This window comes from Frieseomelitta varia, unplaced genomic scaffold (genome assembly GCF_011392965.1).
Source record: "Frieseomelitta varia isolate USP_RPSP 00005682 unplaced genomic scaffold, Fvar_1.2 scaffold_580, whole genome shotgun sequence".
Lineage (NCBI taxonomy): Eukaryota > Metazoa > Arthropoda > Insecta > Hymenoptera > Apidae > Frieseomelitta > Frieseomelitta varia.
This window is the reverse complement of record NW_025110346.1, coordinates 213,070-233,967: the sequence shown is the minus strand read 5'-3', so window position 1 is coordinate 233,967 and position 20,898 is coordinate 213,070. Positions and strand designations below refer to the sequence as shown.

General features: G+C 24.6%; 4 protein-coding genes across 17 annotated transcripts; 2 read left to right on the top strand and 2 right to left on the bottom strand.

Annotated features, from left to right (window-relative positions):
- The first annotated feature begins 18 nt into the window (after window positions 1–18).
- LOC122534209 (vacuolar protein sorting-associated protein 45) lies at window positions 19–3,078 on the top strand. Its single transcript, XM_043664612.1, has 8 exons — window positions 19–269; window positions 559–757; window positions 865–1,014; window positions 1,276–1,655; window positions 1,813–2,085; window positions 2,173–2,337; window positions 2,411–2,640; window positions 2,720–3,078. Exons 1-8 carry the CDS (start codon window positions 177–179, stop codon window positions 2,916–2,918), a joined length of 1,689 nt encoding a protein of 562 aa, XP_043520547.1. The 5' UTR covers window positions 19–176; the 3' UTR covers window positions 2,919–3,078.
- On the bottom strand, window positions 2,052–10,093 carry LOC122534215 (metaxin-1). 4 transcript variants are annotated; one of them, XR_006307850.1, is made up of 6 exons: window positions 9,823–10,092; window positions 8,050–8,291; window positions 7,690–7,855; window positions 5,742–6,119; window positions 4,170–4,300; window positions 3,045–3,167 (listed from the first exon to the last, which is right to left on the bottom strand). XR_006307850.1 is itself a non-coding variant. In XM_043664641.1 (5 exons), exons 1-5 carry the CDS (start codon window positions 9,898–9,900, stop codon window positions 2,167–2,169), a joined length of 870 nt encoding a protein of 289 aa, XP_043520576.1. In that variant the 5' UTR covers window positions 9,901–10,093; the 3' UTR covers window positions 2,052–2,166. The 4 variants fall into 4 exon arrangements, 3 of the variants coding, with proteins under 3 accessions (XP_043520576.1, XP_043520573.1, XP_043520574.1); XM_043664641.1 differs by lacking the exons at window positions 3,045–3,167; window positions 4,170–4,300 and adding an exon at window positions 2,052–2,172 and having other exon boundaries at window positions 9,823–10,093; XM_043664638.1 differs by lacking the exon at window positions 4,170–4,300 and having other exon boundaries at window positions 3,036–3,167; window positions 9,823–10,093.
- Window positions 3,611–20,477, top strand: LOC122534210 (vacuole membrane protein 1-like). 9 transcript variants are annotated; one of them, XM_043664614.1, is made up of 7 exons: window positions 14,600–14,727; window positions 14,881–14,960; window positions 16,375–16,593; window positions 17,125–17,457; window positions 17,591–18,100; window positions 18,215–18,484; window positions 18,611–20,477. In XM_043664614.1, exons 3-7 carry the CDS (start codon window positions 16,486–16,488, stop codon window positions 18,740–18,742), a joined length of 1,353 nt encoding a protein of 450 aa, XP_043520549.1. In that variant the 5' UTR covers window positions 14,600–14,727; window positions 14,881–14,960; window positions 16,375–16,485; the 3' UTR covers window positions 18,743–20,477. The 9 variants fall into 9 exon arrangements, with proteins under 9 accessions (XP_043520552.1, XP_043520549.1, XP_043520554.1 ...); XM_043664619.1 differs by lacking the exon at window positions 16,375–16,593 and having other exon boundaries at window positions 14,601–14,727; XM_043664618.1 differs by having other exon boundaries at window positions 14,640–14,960; window positions 18,215–18,510; window positions 18,568–18,771.
- LOC122534213 (very-long-chain (3R)-3-hydroxyacyl-CoA dehydratase) lies at window positions 10,632–13,816 on the bottom strand. 3 transcript variants are annotated; one of them, XM_043664630.1, is made up of 6 exons: window positions 13,529–13,816; window positions 13,366–13,466; window positions 13,179–13,295; window positions 11,583–11,817; window positions 11,388–11,492; window positions 10,632–11,300 (listed from the first exon to the last, which is right to left on the bottom strand). In XM_043664630.1, the coding sequence occupies exons 2-6, from the start codon at window positions 13,447–13,449 to the stop codon at window positions 10,735–10,737; spliced, it is 1,107 nt and encodes a 368-aa protein (XP_043520565.1). In that variant the 5' UTR covers window positions 13,450–13,466; window positions 13,529–13,816; the 3' UTR covers window positions 10,632–10,734. The 3 variants fall into 3 exon arrangements, with proteins under 3 accessions (XP_043520565.1, XP_043520567.1, XP_043520568.1); XM_043664632.1 differs by lacking the exon at window positions 13,529–13,816 and having other exon boundaries at window positions 13,387–13,522; XM_043664633.1 differs by lacking the exon at window positions 13,529–13,816 and having other exon boundaries at window positions 13,179–13,240; window positions 13,327–13,509.
- Window positions 20,478–20,898: the final 421 nt, after the last annotated feature.

The following is a 20,898-nucleotide window of genomic DNA, read 5'->3' as shown; positions in this document are numbered from 1 at the left end:
ATTTCTAGACTAGTGATAATGTTAATATAGATATACATAGTTGAAGAGTAGTGTTTACATTTGTAAACTGTGTGTTTTCTATATTTTGTAATGCTTGCAGATTAAACATAATATTATTATCAAATTTACAAGATGTAATTGATAGTTACAAAAAAATTAAATAAACTTCAAATAAAATGAATTTAATTACCGCTTTAAAATTTTATATCACTCGGATGACAGAAGAAAGTGGTCCGGGCATGAAAGTTCTTTTGATGGATAAGCAAACGGTAAAGACAAAATATTCTATAATAAATAATATTTAGAAATTATAATTGAAATACATTAGAATTATAAATATTTATAAATTACTACATCAATTTATCATAAATATCGTTCCAAAATTAAGAAATTTCTTAATATTGGAATGATATATTGTGTTCTCTCAAAAATATATTACGTTTATTATCTTCTATTTTATGTTATAATAACTTTTTTTTATATATAAGAGATTGACACTTTTCTTATTGCATATTTCATTGCACATTAGATAAGTTCAAAAATAATTTGTATTTTTAGACAAGTATTGTGAGTTTATTATATAGTCAATCAGAAATATTTCTTAAAGAAGTTTATTTATTTGAAAGGATTGATGCAAATGTTCGTAATGAAGGATTAAAGCATTTAAAATGTATAGTTTTCATAAGACCAACCAAAGAAAATATCGAATACCTTTGCAACGAATTAAGATATCCTAAATATGGTACATATTATATTTGTAAGTATTATTTCAATAATTTCCAAACACTTAGAAATTTCAAAATGTTAGTCATTTTCAATAATATATCAATTAATTATTTGATTAATTATTATATTACTATTCAGATTTCAGTAATATTATTGCAAAGGCTGATATCAAACTTCTGGCTGAGAGTGATGAACAAGAGGTAGTAAGAGAAGTTCACGAATATTATGCAGATTACTTAGCTATTAGCCCTCATTTGTTTTCACTTGGAATTAATACATGCTCACAAGGTAACAAATCTTTTATTAATCGATTAATTAAATGATTGAGAATCATAATGCGAAAGAATGACTAAAAAATATAAAGTATAAACACTCCAGTTCCATAGAAGTAATGCATGAACATACTCAAGAACAAAATTTTATATGAAAGAATATTTTGCATCTTGAGTCTATTTTTTAATATATTATTAATATATTCAGTTCCTTTGAGGTTATACTAATATCATTCAACAAATACGTTACTTATTCTATTATTTTTATTTTTCTAAGGTTTGCTATGGAATCCAGTACATCTACACAGAACCGTTTCAGGCTTAATTTCGGTTTTATTGTCAATTAAAAAATGTCCTTATATACGTTATCAAAATAGCTCTGAAATGGCAAAGAGATTAGCAGAAAAAATACGCGAAGTACTAAGTAAAGAATCGAATTCATTTGAGTTCAAACAGGATTCTTGTCCAATTTTATTAATAGTTGATAGAAGAGATGATCCTGTTACTCCTTTATTAAATCAATGGACTTATCAAGCAATGGTTCATGAATTATTAACTATTAACAACAATCGTGTTAATTTATCACATGTAAAAGGCATTTCGAAAGAATTAAGAGAAGTTGTTCTTAGCGCGGAACATGATGAATTTTATGCAAATGTAAGAACATAAGTATTTATTATCATTTTGTTGATGTTTTTATATATTTATATAAATATATTATATATAAATATAATTTTCTAATTTTTCATACATTTTTTATTTTATACATTTAAATATAATTTTCTAATTTTAAAACAAAAATATTTTTAAATAGAATTTATATCTTAACTTTGGCGAAATTGGACAAACAATAAAAGAACTGATGGATGAATTTCAAAAGAAAGCTAAGAAACATCAAAAAGTAGAAAGCATAGCCGACATGAAGAATTTTGTAGAGACTTATCCGTTATTTAAAAAATTATCTGGTACTGTATCAAAGCATGTGACGGTAGTTGGGGAACTTTCTTCTCTTGTGGAAAAACATCATCTATTGCAAGTATCAGAATTAGAACAGGAACTTAGTTGTCAGAGTGATCATTCCATGCAGGTATAGTAGAAACCAATTGCTAATTGTGCTTATAATCATCATATCTTCACTTAATGATAAATTGTATGTTTTTCGTTGTTATCAAAGCTGCAAAAAATAAAAGAGCTTATTAATAATCAACAAATACGAGAAATTGATGCAGTGAGGTTGGTCATGTTATATGCGCTTCATTATGAAAAATATGCAAATAATGATATCAATGGTTTACTGAATTTATTAAAAAACAGAGGTGTTTCAGACAAATATGTGAAGGTATACAAAAATGAATAGATTTTTGATTTAATATAAGTTTCAAATTTACTATAATTTAAAAATAATATTTCAGCTTGTGTACAACATATTGGAATACAGTGGAATTAATGCAAGGCAAAGTAATTTATTTGATCGAGAAGCAGTAGCCAAGATAACTAAAAAGTTATTTAAAGGTTTAAGTGGAGTAGATAACATTTATACCCAACATACACCTTTACTAAATGAAACACTTGAGGATTTAATAAAAGGAAAACTAAGTTTGCAAACATTCCCATATCTTGGAAGTACAATGATGTCAAAAAAGTAAATCATATACAAGTGATAGTTAATAATAATAATTACATTTATTACAACTAGTAACTATGTATTTATTATTTTACAGGCCACAAGATATTATTGTTTTTATGATTGGGGGAACAACGTATGAAGAAAGTCTGACAGTCCATAATTTAAATAAACAAAATCCTGGGATAAAAATTATTTTAGGTGGTACTACCATTCATAATTCAGCAAGTTTCTTAGAGGAAATTCAACATGCTACTTCGGGCATCTTAACAAAATACAAAAACAATAATAATTGAAACACTATATGTAACTATTTTGATCTTAAATATTTATTTATACAATTTGTAATTGTTACATATATATGATTATAATCTACTGATAATATTACAAACAAATTGTAGTAACAAAAAGTAGAAAATTATATTAATGTTAAGTAAAACTTATATTTCCAATGAAGTGATATTTCCAATTTCCTCATTTTATTCATTGTTAGTAAAGGAATCTTCCGCAGGTATATCCGAAATTTCACTGTTCTTTGCTGATACCTTCAACATATATATCGTGTATTGTTAATATTAATATGAAATATAAATATCAAATTACAATTACAATCACAAATTAAGATCTGTAAAAAATATATATATTATATATAAAGATATTTAGAGAAAAAAAATAAAGCAAAAACATTACAAAATAAAAAACTAATAATTTACAAAAACGTATAGCACATTTTTAGTATAAATTTTTTATAGAACATTATATTGCGCGTTGGATTGTAAGTCGAGATATGTACATATATGTATGCATAGCTCACTTCTCATTGAAATGTTTTATTTTGAAGGAGAGAGTAAGGAATAGATTGTGTGAATTCAGTTTAAAAGTTTAAAAGAGAAGTCGTTCTACCTGTGTTACTTCATTTATTCTAAAGTTTTTTTCTATTTACTTATGCATATGAGAATATTATACTACGTAATAGTTATTTTCCAGTAACTTGTATTGCGAATATACTGTACGTTTTACTTGTTAAATTTTTTTTTTTTTTTTTAATTATATGAAGAATTTTGTAAACTGGATATTAACTTTCTTCATTCAAAACAGAATGAGTTTTGATATTCATTTTAAAAAATTTTATTCTGTAAGTAACCAGAGTCGATGTTTAATCTACAATATTTGCAAAACAGCAGTATTATTTACGACATCAAACATCATAGTCTTGATATCTGCTTGTACGAGATAAATTACCATATATATATATATATGTGTGTGTGTGTGTTATATGTTGAGTTTCAGAATCAATAGCCTTGTGGTTTAAATTCTTTTATATATCTACATATATATATATATATTTATTGACAAAATTTCATTAAATTTTAAAAATATTTTAGATAATTTTTAAATTTTAATAATTAAAAAATAAAGTTTCAAATACAATTTTTAAATATTCTGTCAAATATTCTGTATACATAGAAACGAATATAAAAACAACCATTGTATTATAAATTAGTGTTTTAATATTGTATGATCACATTTTGGTAAATGATTATAACATTTTTATTCCGTGTAAAATATATTTTAATATTCCGCATCAATTTTGCTTAACATGATCATTCTTTAGAATCCTTTTCTGCAAGTTCTACGGATCTTCAAATGTGTATTAAAGTTCATTTCCATCCATCTTCTGCAAAGATGAAACGAAGATTAACTTAAAAATGTGCACTGGTCATCACAAATGTCAGTAAAAATTGTATACCGAGAGATAATGTTGAACAATATTATTACATACTAAAATTTGATTAAATTCGCGTGTTATTGTAATATATTTATCTTCATTATCCAATGTATACATATATGGTCGCTCTTCGTTTAAAATTTATTCTTTGAAATATTATTCCAAAATATCATGATTTTTCATTTTACAGAATTATATTACTTTACATTATTAGTTTAATATTACTTTATATATATTAGTAATATTCATGCATCGTTAATACAAATCAACCGACACGACTGTATATTTACTTATCTCGCATAAGTACTGATATATAATATGATATATAATATGACATAATAATTTCGATAATAAAGGATTTTGAAAGGAATAATACTAATTGAACTTAACAATACGAATATATTCCAATGTCAATAATCAAAATTACAACGTGGCTTGTAACAATTTAATTGTAAGTTACAAATTAGATCTAATAAGCGACACTTGCTCGATTTTATCTAGAGTGTTACGCAAAGTGTTATTGAAGACCCGAATACAATGATTTAAAAGTACGCTAAAAAAAAGGAGCAACGATTGATAAACTACGTAGGACAGAATAATTCGAAACCTACGTCAGTCCGATTTGTTACTAGCAACCTTCTGAAGCAACGATTTTCACTAAGGTAAATGGAGTAACATGTTAATAAAAATATCATGTAATATATGTTTTGATTCGTCTCGATGTTTCTCTACAATACGGTGGAAAAAAAAATTATGTGTTCCTATTTGTTTAATCCAAAGTGATCTTGATTTAGCTATGAAAACAAACAGTTTTCGAAATTTTTTTTATTGACACCTACTGTACTCCCTGTACCGTTCAACTTTTGTTCTAAACTTTTTTTTGTTACAGGTAACATCCTGTATATATACACACTCCACTTTTATAGCTGGTACTTTTTTTGATAATTATTTTTGTAGTTTTTTAAATATTATAAATCGTATTTTATGAATATATAAAAACTATTGGTCAACTAGATCTAAAAGTTATTTGAAATTGATGCGATAATCATTGTAACTCTGTAATTGTTAGCGTTTTTTTTTTTTTTTTTCTAGTAATTCTTTATACTTAATTTATTGGTTTCGTTAATTCAGTATTGAATATATTTTATTAGATTTCGAAAATATCTAAAGTAAAAATAACTAAAAATATCTACGTATCACCTCGTTCACTATACATCTATTATTTAAATATTACTTTGAAACGAATATAGTAACGCATGACTTCGACAAAAAATAAAATTTTCATAAATTGTAATTTGTCATTCGATTTATTATCGAAACATGAATATTTATTGAATTTTTGAAACATTCAAGGCTATCTGTATTATTAATTCATAGGAAAGATATTTACCTCTAATATTCCAGTCGAAAATGCGTAAGTTGCCATCATCAAAGTAACAAAAAATCCAGCGACTAATTGTGTTCGTCTCTTGTTAGGAAATTCATTATGTGTATATTGTTTGACGTTTTGAGCGTTTTCTTTGGTTTTATATTCGTGACATTCGTTTGAAAAATATCTTTCAGATATGCGGGCTACGAACGTTACCAGATTTGTACAAGCTTTTAGATGATTTTGTAATGCTGGATTTGGTAAAGGAGCTTTGAGCAATGGTGCTAAATAAGAATATACAACAGCATCCAACAGAGTAGGTTTCTCATTCAAAAAATATAGTGATTCTCCAAGACTTGTAGATAGCAGTGTCAAGCATTTCTGCGCTTCAGAATAGACCTATTACATACACATTTGCTATTAACATTTCTTTTTCTAAAAGTTTTTAAGAAGTTTTGGAAAGTTAATGAATCTGGAAAAAAAAATTGGAAGACTTGGGCGAATAAAATCCAAAAAAGAAGATAAAAAGGGGAAAAAAGAAAAATAAAAGAGCTGGAAAAAAGAATGAAAAGAAAGAAGTGGCAGAGAGAAAGTATATTTTTCGACTAATTTAACTTTCAATCTCGCTATATTTAAACGCAGAATGTAAATTAAATATTAGCTTTCAATTTTAACGGCTTTTTGTAAGATGACATATAGGTTCTTAATAATCTATCCTGTATGAAATATTGGATATAGATATTTGATAATTCTGAAGATGAAGGCAATAATATTGAACATATAGTTAACAGGAAAATATCTCATTAAAGTTATTAGTATCATAGTAAGAGAATGATAAAGACTGTTAAATGCAATATATATATATATATATCTGCGAAATGATTGAAATTTACCAAATATACAACAGATATGATTAAACACATAAAAAGTTCATGATGTTTTAAAGAAGCGGTAGCAAGTTATTATTTGCAACAGAAAAATATCGTTTATTGATTTTATCTTACTTTTAAAAAATAATGCTAGAAAAGAAAAGATCGATGGATTAATTTTGTATTTACAGATCTTCGACCATTCTCGATCGTGGAAGATACGAAATTCGAAAATATATATTCAAAGTGTTTCGATCCTAAGTATAAATTATTAACCAGAAGAATCTTCAAACTAATGCTTTACTTCGTGAAAACTATATTAGCATTTCCAAAGCTATATTAATTAAGAAGCAGTTACATAGTTCCATCGATAATTTACAAAATACAGGATTAAATACAATCGGTTTTTTTTTTTTTTTTTTTTTTTTAGTGCTAGTATAATATACGTACTTACAAAATTCGACTGAATAACTTTCCCACGATGTACAATTGTATGTGTCGAGTAATGCTGATGTCAGCAGTATTTCAACTTTGTAGAATCATATCTCGAAATTTGCTTATGCAAAAGACACAACGTTTTGAAAATGTTTCGATGCCAGCTATAACAACATAGAATAAAAAAATGTAGACCCCAAATTTAAAAATTTGATTTCTAAGCTTCTTCTTTATTCAGTTGAGAAACTATCCTTACAAACAACACTAACAATTTATGTTTTAAAAAGAAATACTGTTTTTAAATATTTATTTTTTAAAAAGAAATACTGTTTTTAAATATTTTCACGTGTAATTTCAGTTGTATTTTGCAACGCAATAACTTTAATTTATATTCATTATATTTATTGAAAAATACCTTCAAAATTATCTAGATTTAATATTTCACATCTTGCTATTACGAACTACGTATATATTATCATCTTATAAAAAACCATTAAAATCGATAATCGGATAATTGGTCAGATAATTCTCCCCTTGTAAAATTATTCAATAGAAGTTAAAGTTGTATATAGCTTGTTAATTCCATTCTTCCCCGGTAGTTTTCAGATTTATGATTAAATGTCATTTATTTTCGTAAAATCAATTTATTCAAGATAGGCAATTACCTTATTTTCTATAATAGACATATCATCTTCTACAGGGTACAAAGCTTCAAATATAACACGAGCTTGCCGTTCGAATTTTCCTGGATAATAAAAATTAAATGGGAATGGCATTGCTTTACAATACCAAGGTCTTATTAATTCATTCACGTTTTTCTCATCTACCCACCTAAAAATATTTATTTATTTATCATAATTATTTCTGCATTAAATAAATATTTGTTCACGTGAGATGTTTTCTGAGGAGAGTAAATAATAGAAATAACAGTTTAGAATCTAATAATGATCGATGTAAAAAATTTGCACTTTACTCTTTAAATCAGATGCATTTTGAAGCCTTTTGAACATGGGAAATGTACGTACCAAATAAACTGTAATGCTGGGAATAATTTTTCTTTCAACATAATATCGTAAGCCATAATCTTCGCACATTCTTTTCGACTTAAGCTTTGTTCTGTATTATAATTATTTTCTCTAAAAACTTCTATTATATCCTTGACTTTAGTAAATGTATAATTATTATATTTTAATATGGGTAAATTGCTATTGAATGGATTACCAGCTGCATTGATTTTCAAAGGTATACCATTAAATTTGGCATAAACCTAAAAAAAACAAATGTTGATAACTTCGCTTTTTCATTCAAATAATGAATGACATTTGCTCATTTACAGTAACATCAAAATCTTTTAACATCAAAACATTCGGTTTTGCAAAGTCCGAATATTAACGAATTTATGATACAATTCGATGATGAGAAAACAGAAAATCGTAGAATCTATATGAACAAACTCGATGTGAAATTGGAGGAAAGTACTACATATGAAATCAAAGAATTGGTACAAAGAATAGCATAGATGAATTCAATATGAAGCTTGAGAAGTTAGTGGAAATACAGAACCTAATAATTAAAAAGGAAACTATCGAACTTAATGTGAAATTAAAGAGATTTTCTTTCGATAATGAGATGTATAAATAAATTTGAAGCAAAGTGAAGATATGATTTCAGTGACAAAATATAAATGTTTTTTATACTTGGAAGTTTTTAAAGATCATAAATCACTAATAAGAAATTCTTCTTGGTAATAGATAAATCTAAGTCTATCTATATGTATAGATGTGTATATAAACAATTTCCACAAAACAGTTTCATATTAATAAAAAAAAAATCTCTATACACTATACTTATTTATTTTAATTTTTTTAATTTATTTTTTTTATAATTAACTATATAATTTAAATAAAGGTGGTAGCTAATTAATATTTACAAAACTAAAAAAATAACTTATATATAATTTAGCTAATGAAAACATGATAATACGACAAAAGTTATGAATCACATTTGAATAATACTTTAAGTTTCAGACTTATTATTATTCAAATTTATTTTTTAAATTATCATTTTACTTGTGAGTGGAGTAGAAATTGCAAGAGCTTATAAAGTTATATGATAATCTTTTTTATATGCTTTTATCTTCTTTTTTATATGCTAAATTCTTATTTTGATCAATAGTAAAGACTTTCTAATATTACAATTCAAATTTTGCTTCAAAATATTAAGATAAATATTTTGATCTATAATTCTATCAACAAATTATCTTCTCAATGTATGTGTTTAAATAAAATACCATTATATGTTACAAACATGAAATAACTACGAAATTTTATTATAATACAAATTATTTCATATTTGATTGAATGTACACAGTTAATACACAAGCAATTAATACACTAGTAATATTTATATTTTTCAATAAAAATTTCTATTATCATTGTGGAATCTATACTTTAAAGCAATGAAATTTTTATCATCTACTTATATGGTAATATAATTAAATATTTTAAAAATAATATTTATTCTAAATAAGGTTATTAAGAAATTTTTATCATAAAAATATGACAAAATGACTAATTAAAAGTTATATTAGATACAAAAATTATTTAAAAATCAAGACATTAATATACATATGTGGTTTTTTCATCGTTCATATTAAAAAATTAAAAAATATATTGTTTGTTAAAATACTGAAATTATTGTTTATTTTTTGATAAAATATAAAAATAATTAAAATATTTAGCAGCCTATAAAATTTGTGATATTGAAAGTGTGTTATAACCTATACATAAATTACATACCAAAACCTGCAAGCATTCCGTGTCAACTGATGGTAAACCCCAATCACCTTTCCAAATAGTTAATTCAAACATGTCCATAGTATTAAAAAGTAAAAAAAGTAATATCACTTATTCCTTTCATAAATTAAAATACACAACCACCCCACGTGTTCTCACCATACAATAAACAAAGATTTTCCTCGTTATTAAACCGGATGTAAGATTCACTATATTTTTTGGAAAATAATCACTGAATTAAATCGTAGTTTTATTTGAATATTGAGATGTCGACATATATCGAAATTAAAAAAAGAAAATTAATATAGAGTCACTTATTTATATCACATATATATCTATATTTTATATACATATATAAAATGTATTGCATGTATGTGTGCATGTGTATATTACTAATTTATGAATTGAAAATTAAGATTTACATCTATTATTTATCAAAAGATCTTACAAATATAAAAATATAACAGACAGCTAATATAGAAGAGTTATATGGAAATAAAACAAATATGACAAATAATGTGATAAAATTATAAAAAATATTTTTTTTACACTAATGATTTTAATATAAATTTTCTCTGGTTCCTGTTCCAGTCAAAATTTAACTTATAAAATTCATCAGTACATATTAAAAGAGGTAAAAATAATCTTGTTTAGTAATAATTAATTTATTTATAATTATAAAATCATATGTATACATACAATTAATCTACTTATATTGTGTTTATAAATATATAGAGAAAAATGTTTTTTATTGTGTTTTGTTTAAACATAGTATGTTTAAAATAAATATATTTACAATAAAGATTTGTTCGTTTTATTCATTTCATTTTAATTTTAGGATAAATTATACCTTCAATAATTGAACCATCAATTAAATTTTCTATTTTTAATTTCTTGATCTTGCCATGTATTACATCACGCATACTTTTTTCTTAGTTTAGACTTGCCTAACTTTTTGTAACGCGCATGATTCATACGAGACATTAGCATGTACATAAAGGGTAAACAAAATATCAATAAATATATCTTTAAAAATGATGGAAAATGAAATGCAAAATTCCAAGAATTTGGTAAAGAAACAGTAAATTTTTGTGTTTCCTCAAAATATGGAATATTTCTTAATATTATAATTCCTTCACAAAGGAAACCTAATGGATATAAGGGCATCCATATTGTATATCTTAGCCATGTTAAAAATGAAATTTCTATTTTAAGTAATTGTGTAATGTAATAAGGATATCTAAATATTTCTACTGTACTCCACACAAGGAACAGATAAAAAATAACCGGTTTTGTTTGCATTCGTGGTTCAGCCTCAATCATAGTAAATAAAATAAAGGCTCTGCCTCCTACTTGTACAAATGTTACAAGTGTACTACTTTTAGTGTAACCAAATAATGAATGCATAACTTCTAAAAATTGTATAAGTTGTATAAACTTCATTGCATTTCCAACAGTTGTGTATGTTTCTTTCATAGAAGCTACAATTACAAATTTAATAGTTAAAATCATTTTAGGAATTATTACATTTAATTGATTTTAAATGTATAGATGATGCAATTACTAACCTGGCCCATCTCGTGAATACATAATTCCCATTACAGTAAGAACATAGATAAAACCAACAAATTGGCAAAGATTGTAAATAATTAAATACACCTTTTTGAAATCTTCTGCACAGTAAATAATTATAAAATATTATTAACATTTTAATGAAAATTCATTATTATCTACATTGAAACACATTTTTTAATAAAATATACCTTTCCTATAACCAAACTCTTCTTTATGAAGTTTGTCATACATATCGGGATAATCACTGCATACGTCTCGTTTTTCATCCTCATTTTCATCTAAATCTTCGCTTGTCCATTTATCAAAATCGATTTTCAACCAAGATGGTTTCTGTGGTTGACTAGTTAATCTTGGCCACCAAGCAGGGCATTTTTTTCCCAGCGTAAAATCAACTTGTCGAGCTGTTACTTTGTAATTACTTTCCTGTAATGATCAATTTTGCTTCTATTATGTAATAAATAAGATTAAGATACAAAGAAAATGCATTATTATGTACGATGAACCAAATAAAGTATTGTAATATTGGGTCCATACTGTTGTTCGTGAGCAGCGAGCAGCGAACTCGTCAGCGAACAGCAAACACTGATCACTCCAGAGGTGGGCTCATTCGCGACAGGCTTGCTTGTATTCTGCTCACGAGCTGTTAGCAAAGTCCAGTGTGAATACGATGCTGCTTCTGTTCACGAACAACCTACAAACAGGTTGTGAATTGTTCACAGACAGTTTGCAAATAGTTCTAGCTAGTGTAAACCCAGCACATGTAAGCTCTTTTCTCTAGTTCAAGTACAAGAATTCTAGTACGACAGAACTAATTTCATTTGGTAACAAATATTTCATTGGCAATTGTCTAAAAAATTGTCTAAAAAATGCTGGATATCACATAGGTTGCAGTTGCAAAACTGTTCCGGCCTACTAGCTCATGATGCAGTATGAAAAAGAAAATATTTAAGAATAATTTCTTTTCCTTTCTTAGAGTACAACATATCAAAAATCAGGCAACCAAAAATATTTGAAAAATTTTGGTTTTTTTGCCTTTATTTTGCATAATTAGAATTTTTAAAATTTTATTTCAAGGCAATGAATATAAAAAATCTTCATTTTTCTTTAAATTTCTCTTCGTTCTCTTCATTTTATTATTAATGAATAAATCAATTTTTAACAAAAGTAGTATAAGCTTAGACTAAATGATGAACAAGTTAATTTTATACAATACTATTCCTTAAGAAACAGTATATAGTACTGTTATTAAATATCAATTGGAACTTTGATAACATCTAAACTTTTAATATAATAGAAAGTTAAACATTAAAATCAATCAACATAAATAACTTCTATTAGAATATCTTTTAATATATTATACAATATAACATAATATAAATTTATATAATATTTTTTAATTCATTCATTCTTCTGTTAATACGTACAATACTAAATTCTGCAATAATTTAATTATATATGGCTTTAGCATTATTATATATTTAATTCATAATAAACTCATTTTTTCATCTTTTCAAACTACAATCCATTTCAGATTATTAGGTTATCATACACAAAAAAAATCTTAGACTAAAAAATCTAATACTTACTAAAACTTATTAAGACATGCTGAAAATAGTTTTATACAAATGTTAATATACACTTTATTTATCATTTACAACTATAAAAAAAATAATGTACATAAATTGTAAACATAAATTGTAAACCCATTCAAATTTGTACATCAAAACCACAAATATACATTTACATACATAAATCATAATTATAAAATTTATTTGAACAATTACCTCAACATTAATGGACGAATGTAAATCCAAACTAAATCCATACTTATTAAGACCTCTAGCACCTTGACCATAAACAGTAACCTTTAATTTGTTCTCATTCATAGAAACTTTAACACGCTACAAAGTATATAATTTGATCTATACAAACCCATAAACAATAAAGTCCATAATATTAGCAGTTACATACCCAAGTATCAGTCAAGTCTACCTTTAAAGTAATTTGTTGCTCTGTTTGAGCCCAATAAACAAATGGAGTTAAAATATCTGCCATTTTTTCATTTTATATTTTTATAAATGTTAATTCTGCTTTGCTTATTTTTATAACAGAGATCAATATTGAAAATACATACATATTTCGTTTTACGCCAGCAAAAAATGCATCATTTTATTTCTTATATAATCCACACTATTGTGATATTTCAACATCGTGAATATAGAATTATCATTTATTAGAAATAAATACAAAATTTTGTATAACACATCACTGTCAATATTATAGTCAATAATGTTTGGTTTATTATCCGACGTCGATTATATAAAAACAGGCAAGAACTGCACACAGCAGCCATTAACAATTCATAATATAATACCAACATTCTGACTTATTTGCTAATGAATATTCTTGCTTAATTATTATCTACATATAGAACAATAAATGGTATTTTTTATTATAACACACTTTACATTTAAAATTAACAAAAATATCATTTTCGTAAAAAAGTTTGTGTAAACCCTGCAAGATTTAATGAGGATAAATAAAACTATTGAATCATTATACCGAAATTACATTGTAATCTAAAATTTGTATAGTAATAAATAAAAGTATATTAACATAGTTTAATTCAATTGTTTTTAGAAATCATATGCATAACTGAAAGATATCAATTTGATTTAATCGTTGTGAATTTTCATAAAGATATTCAATAAGTAAAATATTTCGTTAGTTATAAATTAAAATTTCCGGATTTCTGGATTCTTATATTACATTATTGAATCAAGATACTTTTATTGCAAATACTATTTAGTTCTTAAGATTCGCAATTTTTACTCTAATTATAGACTTAAGTTATCATAAGTTCAACAAAAACCACTAGTTTCAAAAATGAGCAAGAAATAACATCTTGAACCACGTTTGTTAGTCTAGTTTATTTTGCAGACTTTCATATTTATACATTACATTATTTATTTCATTAAAATAAAATATGAAGAAAAAATGAACAAGAAACATATCTTATATTTTCAAATAATTCATGCAAAATGCAATTAATTATAATATGTATAAGGTTTATATATATGTGTGAATAAATGTATATATATATGTATGGATAATTATCTATGGGAACGTTGATTGGTTGATATTTATCGCGCTCTACAAGTAACAATTCAGCATTATATCACTGTAAGATATGCGATGATTATCGATGATTATTATATAGGGGAATTAATTTTAATTAATATGAAAGAAACTATAAATGTTCTTACTACCTACAGAAATTAATGATTAGGCATTTTTACACACGGGACTTGCGCGTTCTTACACTTATAAAGCGTATGTAGAAAGTATCGTGGGATTATATATGTATAAATATAAATGTCGAGTTGACAGTTTAATTAAATTGAATAAAACATTGACCTTTTTTTAAGTGCACATGTTAATTATCGAACGTTCCAGATGTTACAAAGCATTTTATTTTTTATTTAGATGCGTGTTTCATGATGGTTTGAAAAAAATATTCCTGACTGATTCAGCACTTAGTCACATTCGTATTTTAAGGTTAAAAGGTAATTCAATTATATTTTATACCACCAGATTGTATTATATTGTATTATATTCGGTCTTTTATTTAAAAAAATGATACATATATTTTGAAAACACATTTCGAAGGAATTGTGCGTGTTTTTCTTTCTAAAAAACATTTAAATACAAAATAAATTTCTAGCAGTTAAATGTGTTTTCGTGGCTCAGTTTCACGTGCAATTTACGCATAGCAGTATGAATTTTGGTAGTTTTGAACAATATAATGTTCAGTTGTAAGTGTTGTTTGTATAAAATATCTATAGTTAATTAGATATTAATAGAATCTTATATGTGAAGTACTAAAGAAGCATTAAAACAAAATTGATCCTACAAAATATATAAGGTAAAAAATTGAAGATTAAATTAAATTGTAAATATATTATGGAGAAATGAAGTATTTCAAGTGTAAATAGTGATGAAAAATCCATGAAGTTATTTTTAACTTCAAAACTAATTAAAAAATATTTTATTTTATGTAAGATAACTAAGGGAAACAGTTAAAATTAATCTACTGAAAATCACTTTTTTAATTATAAAGAACATTATAAATCTACAAAATATATTATTAGAAAATGTAACAATGCTTTGATTAAAAAACTGTGAGTTTTGAAGTATTTTTCTGCATAAAAGTAAATATTTACATATATATAAATCTAATTACATTTAACAACAAATTGAAAATATTGCATCTGTTATTTTTTTTCATAAAAAATAAATATTTACAATTTTTACTCCTTTTATATATGTTTTGTAAGTAATATATATGGTTATAATATTCATAACATGATAAATATGTGCATATAAATTTTAGGGTATAATGTTGACATTATTTATATGTGCTATTTTGTGTATTACATATATGATCCTTGACGCACATTTGAAAAAATTAATTATAAATTCTAGTGACTATTCGTATATGTATTAGATGATACAAATTAAATATATTACAAATTAGAAGTCATATTTAAATTGTTCACTAAAATCTGTATTCTTATACAATTCATTATTATAAAAGTATTAAAGATAATTTTATATATTTTGTATGTACATATAAACCAATGTGCATGAAATGTGTTGTATTTGTACTTGTATTTATTTTTCATATGTACAATATAAATTGTTACTTTGGCTGTGTCTTAAAATTCTAAAAGTGAGAAAGAAAAATATAAAATAATTTAAAATTTTCTTTCAAAGCCATTTGTTATGTAACATGATACAAACTATAAAAGTCATTTATATTTTTATTCAACAAATTGTATGATTTATCACTTTTTTATTTGTATTATTTGAAAATTAATGTTTGTTAGTAGTTATCTATATTAATAAAAATTAATTATTAAAATATTTTATTTTATGATTAATACAATTAATAATTAGTGAATGGTACAATTAATGCAGCTTGATGACGACATGATGGAAACTAGATTGAAAGATGAGAATTATTTCCATTGTGGCTGTTACCAGTATGGTACAGAATTTTGAAGACACTGTTTTTCATATGACTAGCAGATGCTCAGTGAATTCTGCTACAGAGATGCCAATTTTATGAATTGTCACAAATTAATTAAAGGCTTAGTAAAACACCATCTACACATTTCAGGGAACAGTGAAAATATGGTATAGAATGTTCATCATTCTACAAATATTGTATGCTATTTATTATTACACAAATCTTACTGATTTATAAATTTATTAATCTAATACTAGTTACATTAACATGAAATGTAAATATTTTAGAAAATTATTTAACAATAAAAATCATAATAAAAGAAACAAATAAACTTCTTAATACTAATCTGTTCGTAATGAGAAATGAAAATACAGCATGAAAATAATGTTCAAAATCAGTTTTGTTATTATATATAATATCTTTATTAATAAAATATAGATTTAGATATTAAAAAAACATTATACATAATTAAAAACTAATTTAATCTTGTTAATTTAAGATTTTTAAAACTATTATTTTCTATAACATAAACACAATCTCAATAATTTAACATTACATTTTTAAGAATCAATTAATAAAAGTTGTAATCTTGTATGTGATTATATAATTTTGCTTATTTTATGTGTTACATGTTACATGTTAAAATATATATTGTGGTGTATTTATTAAATAATTAGATTTATTTTATTTTTTTGCAGGATAATCAATTAGGAAGTATCATGTTGGAAAATAGCACTGCCATTCGACGCGTGAAGGATGCAACTCCTGTTAATGGTGCTCAACAAAATGTAGAAGAGAAAAAGTCATCTGTACCATTTTCAGAAAACTTGGATAATTTGGATATAGATTCAGAACATTTAACATTGTGGCAGCATCCAGTTACCACATTGAATTATTTTTTCCGAGAACTTTTTAATAATATATTTAGCTTAGGAGAAAAGGCATTACATTACAAAAAGACAGTATGGAGTATAGTATCAATAATTGTATTATTTCTGATATTGAGCAGAATTTCTGGTCCTCATCAACAGGTAAAATAATGATAAAGGAATTATAAAAATATTTGTATTTATTCTATATTTAAATTAAATTTTGCTTATTAGTATCCTTATTTTAAATTGTGAAATTTGTCTTTAAAGTCATCAGATGTTTGTGCATTTTCAGATATTAAAAGCATGGGAAACAAAAATAATTTGGTGGTTATATTGGATAGGTTTAGGTGTCCTTTCTAGTGTTGGGCTTGGTACAGGCTTACACACTTTTGTACTTTATCTAGGACCACATATAGCAGCTGTCACTATGGCTGCATATGAATGCGGTGCTCTTAATTTTCCTGAACCACCATATCCTGATCAAATAATATGTCCAGTTACAATTGATCCATTGTGGACTGCAGGAATATTAAATATCATGAGAAAAGTACGCATAGAAGCTATGCTTTGGGGTGCTGGTACTGCACTTGGTGAATTACCGCCATATTTTATGGCTAGAGCTGCTAGAACTAGCAGACAAAATAGTAGAAATGAAGAATTTGACCAAGAAGATTTAAAAGAATTAGAAGCTTTAGAAGCTTTAGAAAATGGAGAAAATATATCATTATTAATTCGTGTGAAATTAATTATGAAACATTTTGTACAAAAAGCTGGATTTTGGGGAATTCTTGCTTGCGCTTCGGTAAGTAAATTATTTTCTACATACATCAATATTATTTGTATTTTTATATATTTTTAGAAAAAATTTTACATTAAAATAATTTTACAATATATTTTTATCTCTAAAATCTTTCAGATCCCTAATCCATTATTTGATCTTGCTGGTTTGACATGTGGTCACTATTTAATTCCGTTTTGGACATTTTTTGGAGCTACACTTATAGGGAAGGCGATTATAAAAATGCACATTCAACAACTTGCAGTAATTATAGCTTTTAATGAAGAACTCTTAGATAAATTCATAAAATTGTTAGCAATTGTACCATTTGTTGGTTCGAAATTTCAAGGACCATTGAAAAAGTATCTTATTGAACAGAAAGAAAAATTGCATAACAAAACATCGATGGTATGGTTTTTTTAATTTATTACGTGTAAAATATGTAAATTATATATTTAATGTAAAATGTAAATTATACAATATATAATGTATAATGTAAAATATGTAAATTATACATTTTTATTTTACTTCCAGGATGGGACAACAACAATTTCATGGTTGTTTGATAAATTTGTAATGTTAATGGTATGTTACTTTTTAGTAACAATTATTCATGCATTAGCAAGGAATTATCATCGTAAGCGAACTAAAGAATGTATTGATTAAAATTCATTAAATTTAGGATATACAATGTATACATAAAATCAATTATAAAACTACGTACAGATGAAGTTGCTATTACAGTGCAGTATAATTAAGGTACTAAAAATAATAATAATAATATTGTGGTCGAATTTTTAATTGCACAATTTCACTTTTGCAATATAAATAAACCGTGAAGAATGAAGTATGCAAAATTTAATTTTTTTTGTTAATTATAATTTTCTAGGATGCTTCAGAAATGCTTTTGTAATAACATATATACATATGTGTATGTATATATTTAATAATATATATACACATATGTTAGGGAAAATTTGTATACATTAGTATAATATGAGCATTTTACTTTCGCTATATTAAAATCATAACTTATAATTTCTGATTTCTCTAGAATTTATAATATTAATAATGTAAATGATTACGATTCTAATGAGTTTAAAAATGATATGTCCCTGTTTGAGGTATGTGTCCTTTTTATAAAAATTCAAACATAATTTGAAATATTCATAGTTAGTAAATAATTACTATACTTGAATCGATATACAGCATAAATTACGTTCAAGTATTGGTTAAAATAATATCTTTTTTTTATATCTAAACTGATTAGTTTTTTAAGCATAAAGTCATGTATATGGTAACTAATATATATGAAACTACTAATTTTGGAAGAAAGTTATTTGGAGAGAAAGTTTATAATGTTCATCATATATGTACATGAATACATGTATATTGTATATGTTTGAATATTGCAGTGATTTTTCGTGATTTCATAGAAATTATTCAGTTCTTTCAATAGATCAGTAATCATGATATTGATTTGCTTTTTTAGTTAAAACTCTTCCTCACTGTTTATAATATTTTCATTGTAATGCATTTATATTTATAAAGTAAATGTAACATTACTTGTAATTTACAAATACTTTAAGAATGATAAAACTATAAATGAAAGATAAAATATTTTTAGGCTTAAAAAATTATTGATTTACATGGAAATTCTGTATATTGATAAAGTAATTTATTTCCATATCCTATATAGTTAGTCAATATATTTCTATTATACTTTAACACAACCAGATTGGAATTTTACAGATTACTTTATCGTTATTTGACTGTTACTACAAGAGTGATTTCAAAATATTTCCGCAGGAGATATAAGTACAAATACTATTTTTAAATGATTGTTATTTTCTCATTCATGTGATAAACTAAAAAACTTAATGTTATGAGAATTATATCTTTATCAATAATATCATATATAGAGCCACACATTTTTATTCTGTATAATAACAGTCTGTAATTTACATTGTTACTGTAAGAAAATTACTCAAGGATATTTTCTGGGAAACAGAATATTATAAATACCAAAATTGACAAAAATATTGTAAATAATAAACGTATGGAAACCAACAAGCAGAATAATAATATATAAAGTCTTCATTGATGGTCAGATACTTGTTATGTAAAATTTATATGAAAACATGAAAAATCATCCTTTTTTAAGTCGAATTGTTCATTAAACATAATTGATACCTGATGATAGGATTTAATTCCTTATATACGAAAATAATAAGATGCTGATTTAAATGAGGTAACGAAAATAATATATAGTTATATATTAAGTTTAAAACTTATTCATTACTTTGTTACAATATCAAAATGTAAAAGGGAAAAAATTCACAAGAGCATACAACATATATGTGATAAATATAATTATAAGTAATAAATGTTGCAAACCGTATTTAAGAATGTTTTTTAAAATAAAAATAATCTCGTATTAAATTATAATTTGAAATATGAAATTATATACGTTACATTCCTCATGCATAGGTAAGTCAGTACTAATATTAATGTTAATATTATTATATATTATATCGAATAATAAATTATAAATGTATAATTTTTTTTTCATTTTACTTTTATTCGTGGTAATGATACATAATAGTACATTACTGTACATTATGTAATCGAACAGTATATTGAAATTGAAAAGTATAATAAATTTTGCGCGATTTTCGTTCTATTTTAAGAATTTTTCATGAATTTTGTGTATTTGATTTAGACCAAAATTTTTTATTTTTTATTTGTTATTTTTTATTCAGTTAACATTGCGAAATGCGCGCGGAAATTAGGTAAAGATTTAGTGCCAACGGTGAAATATG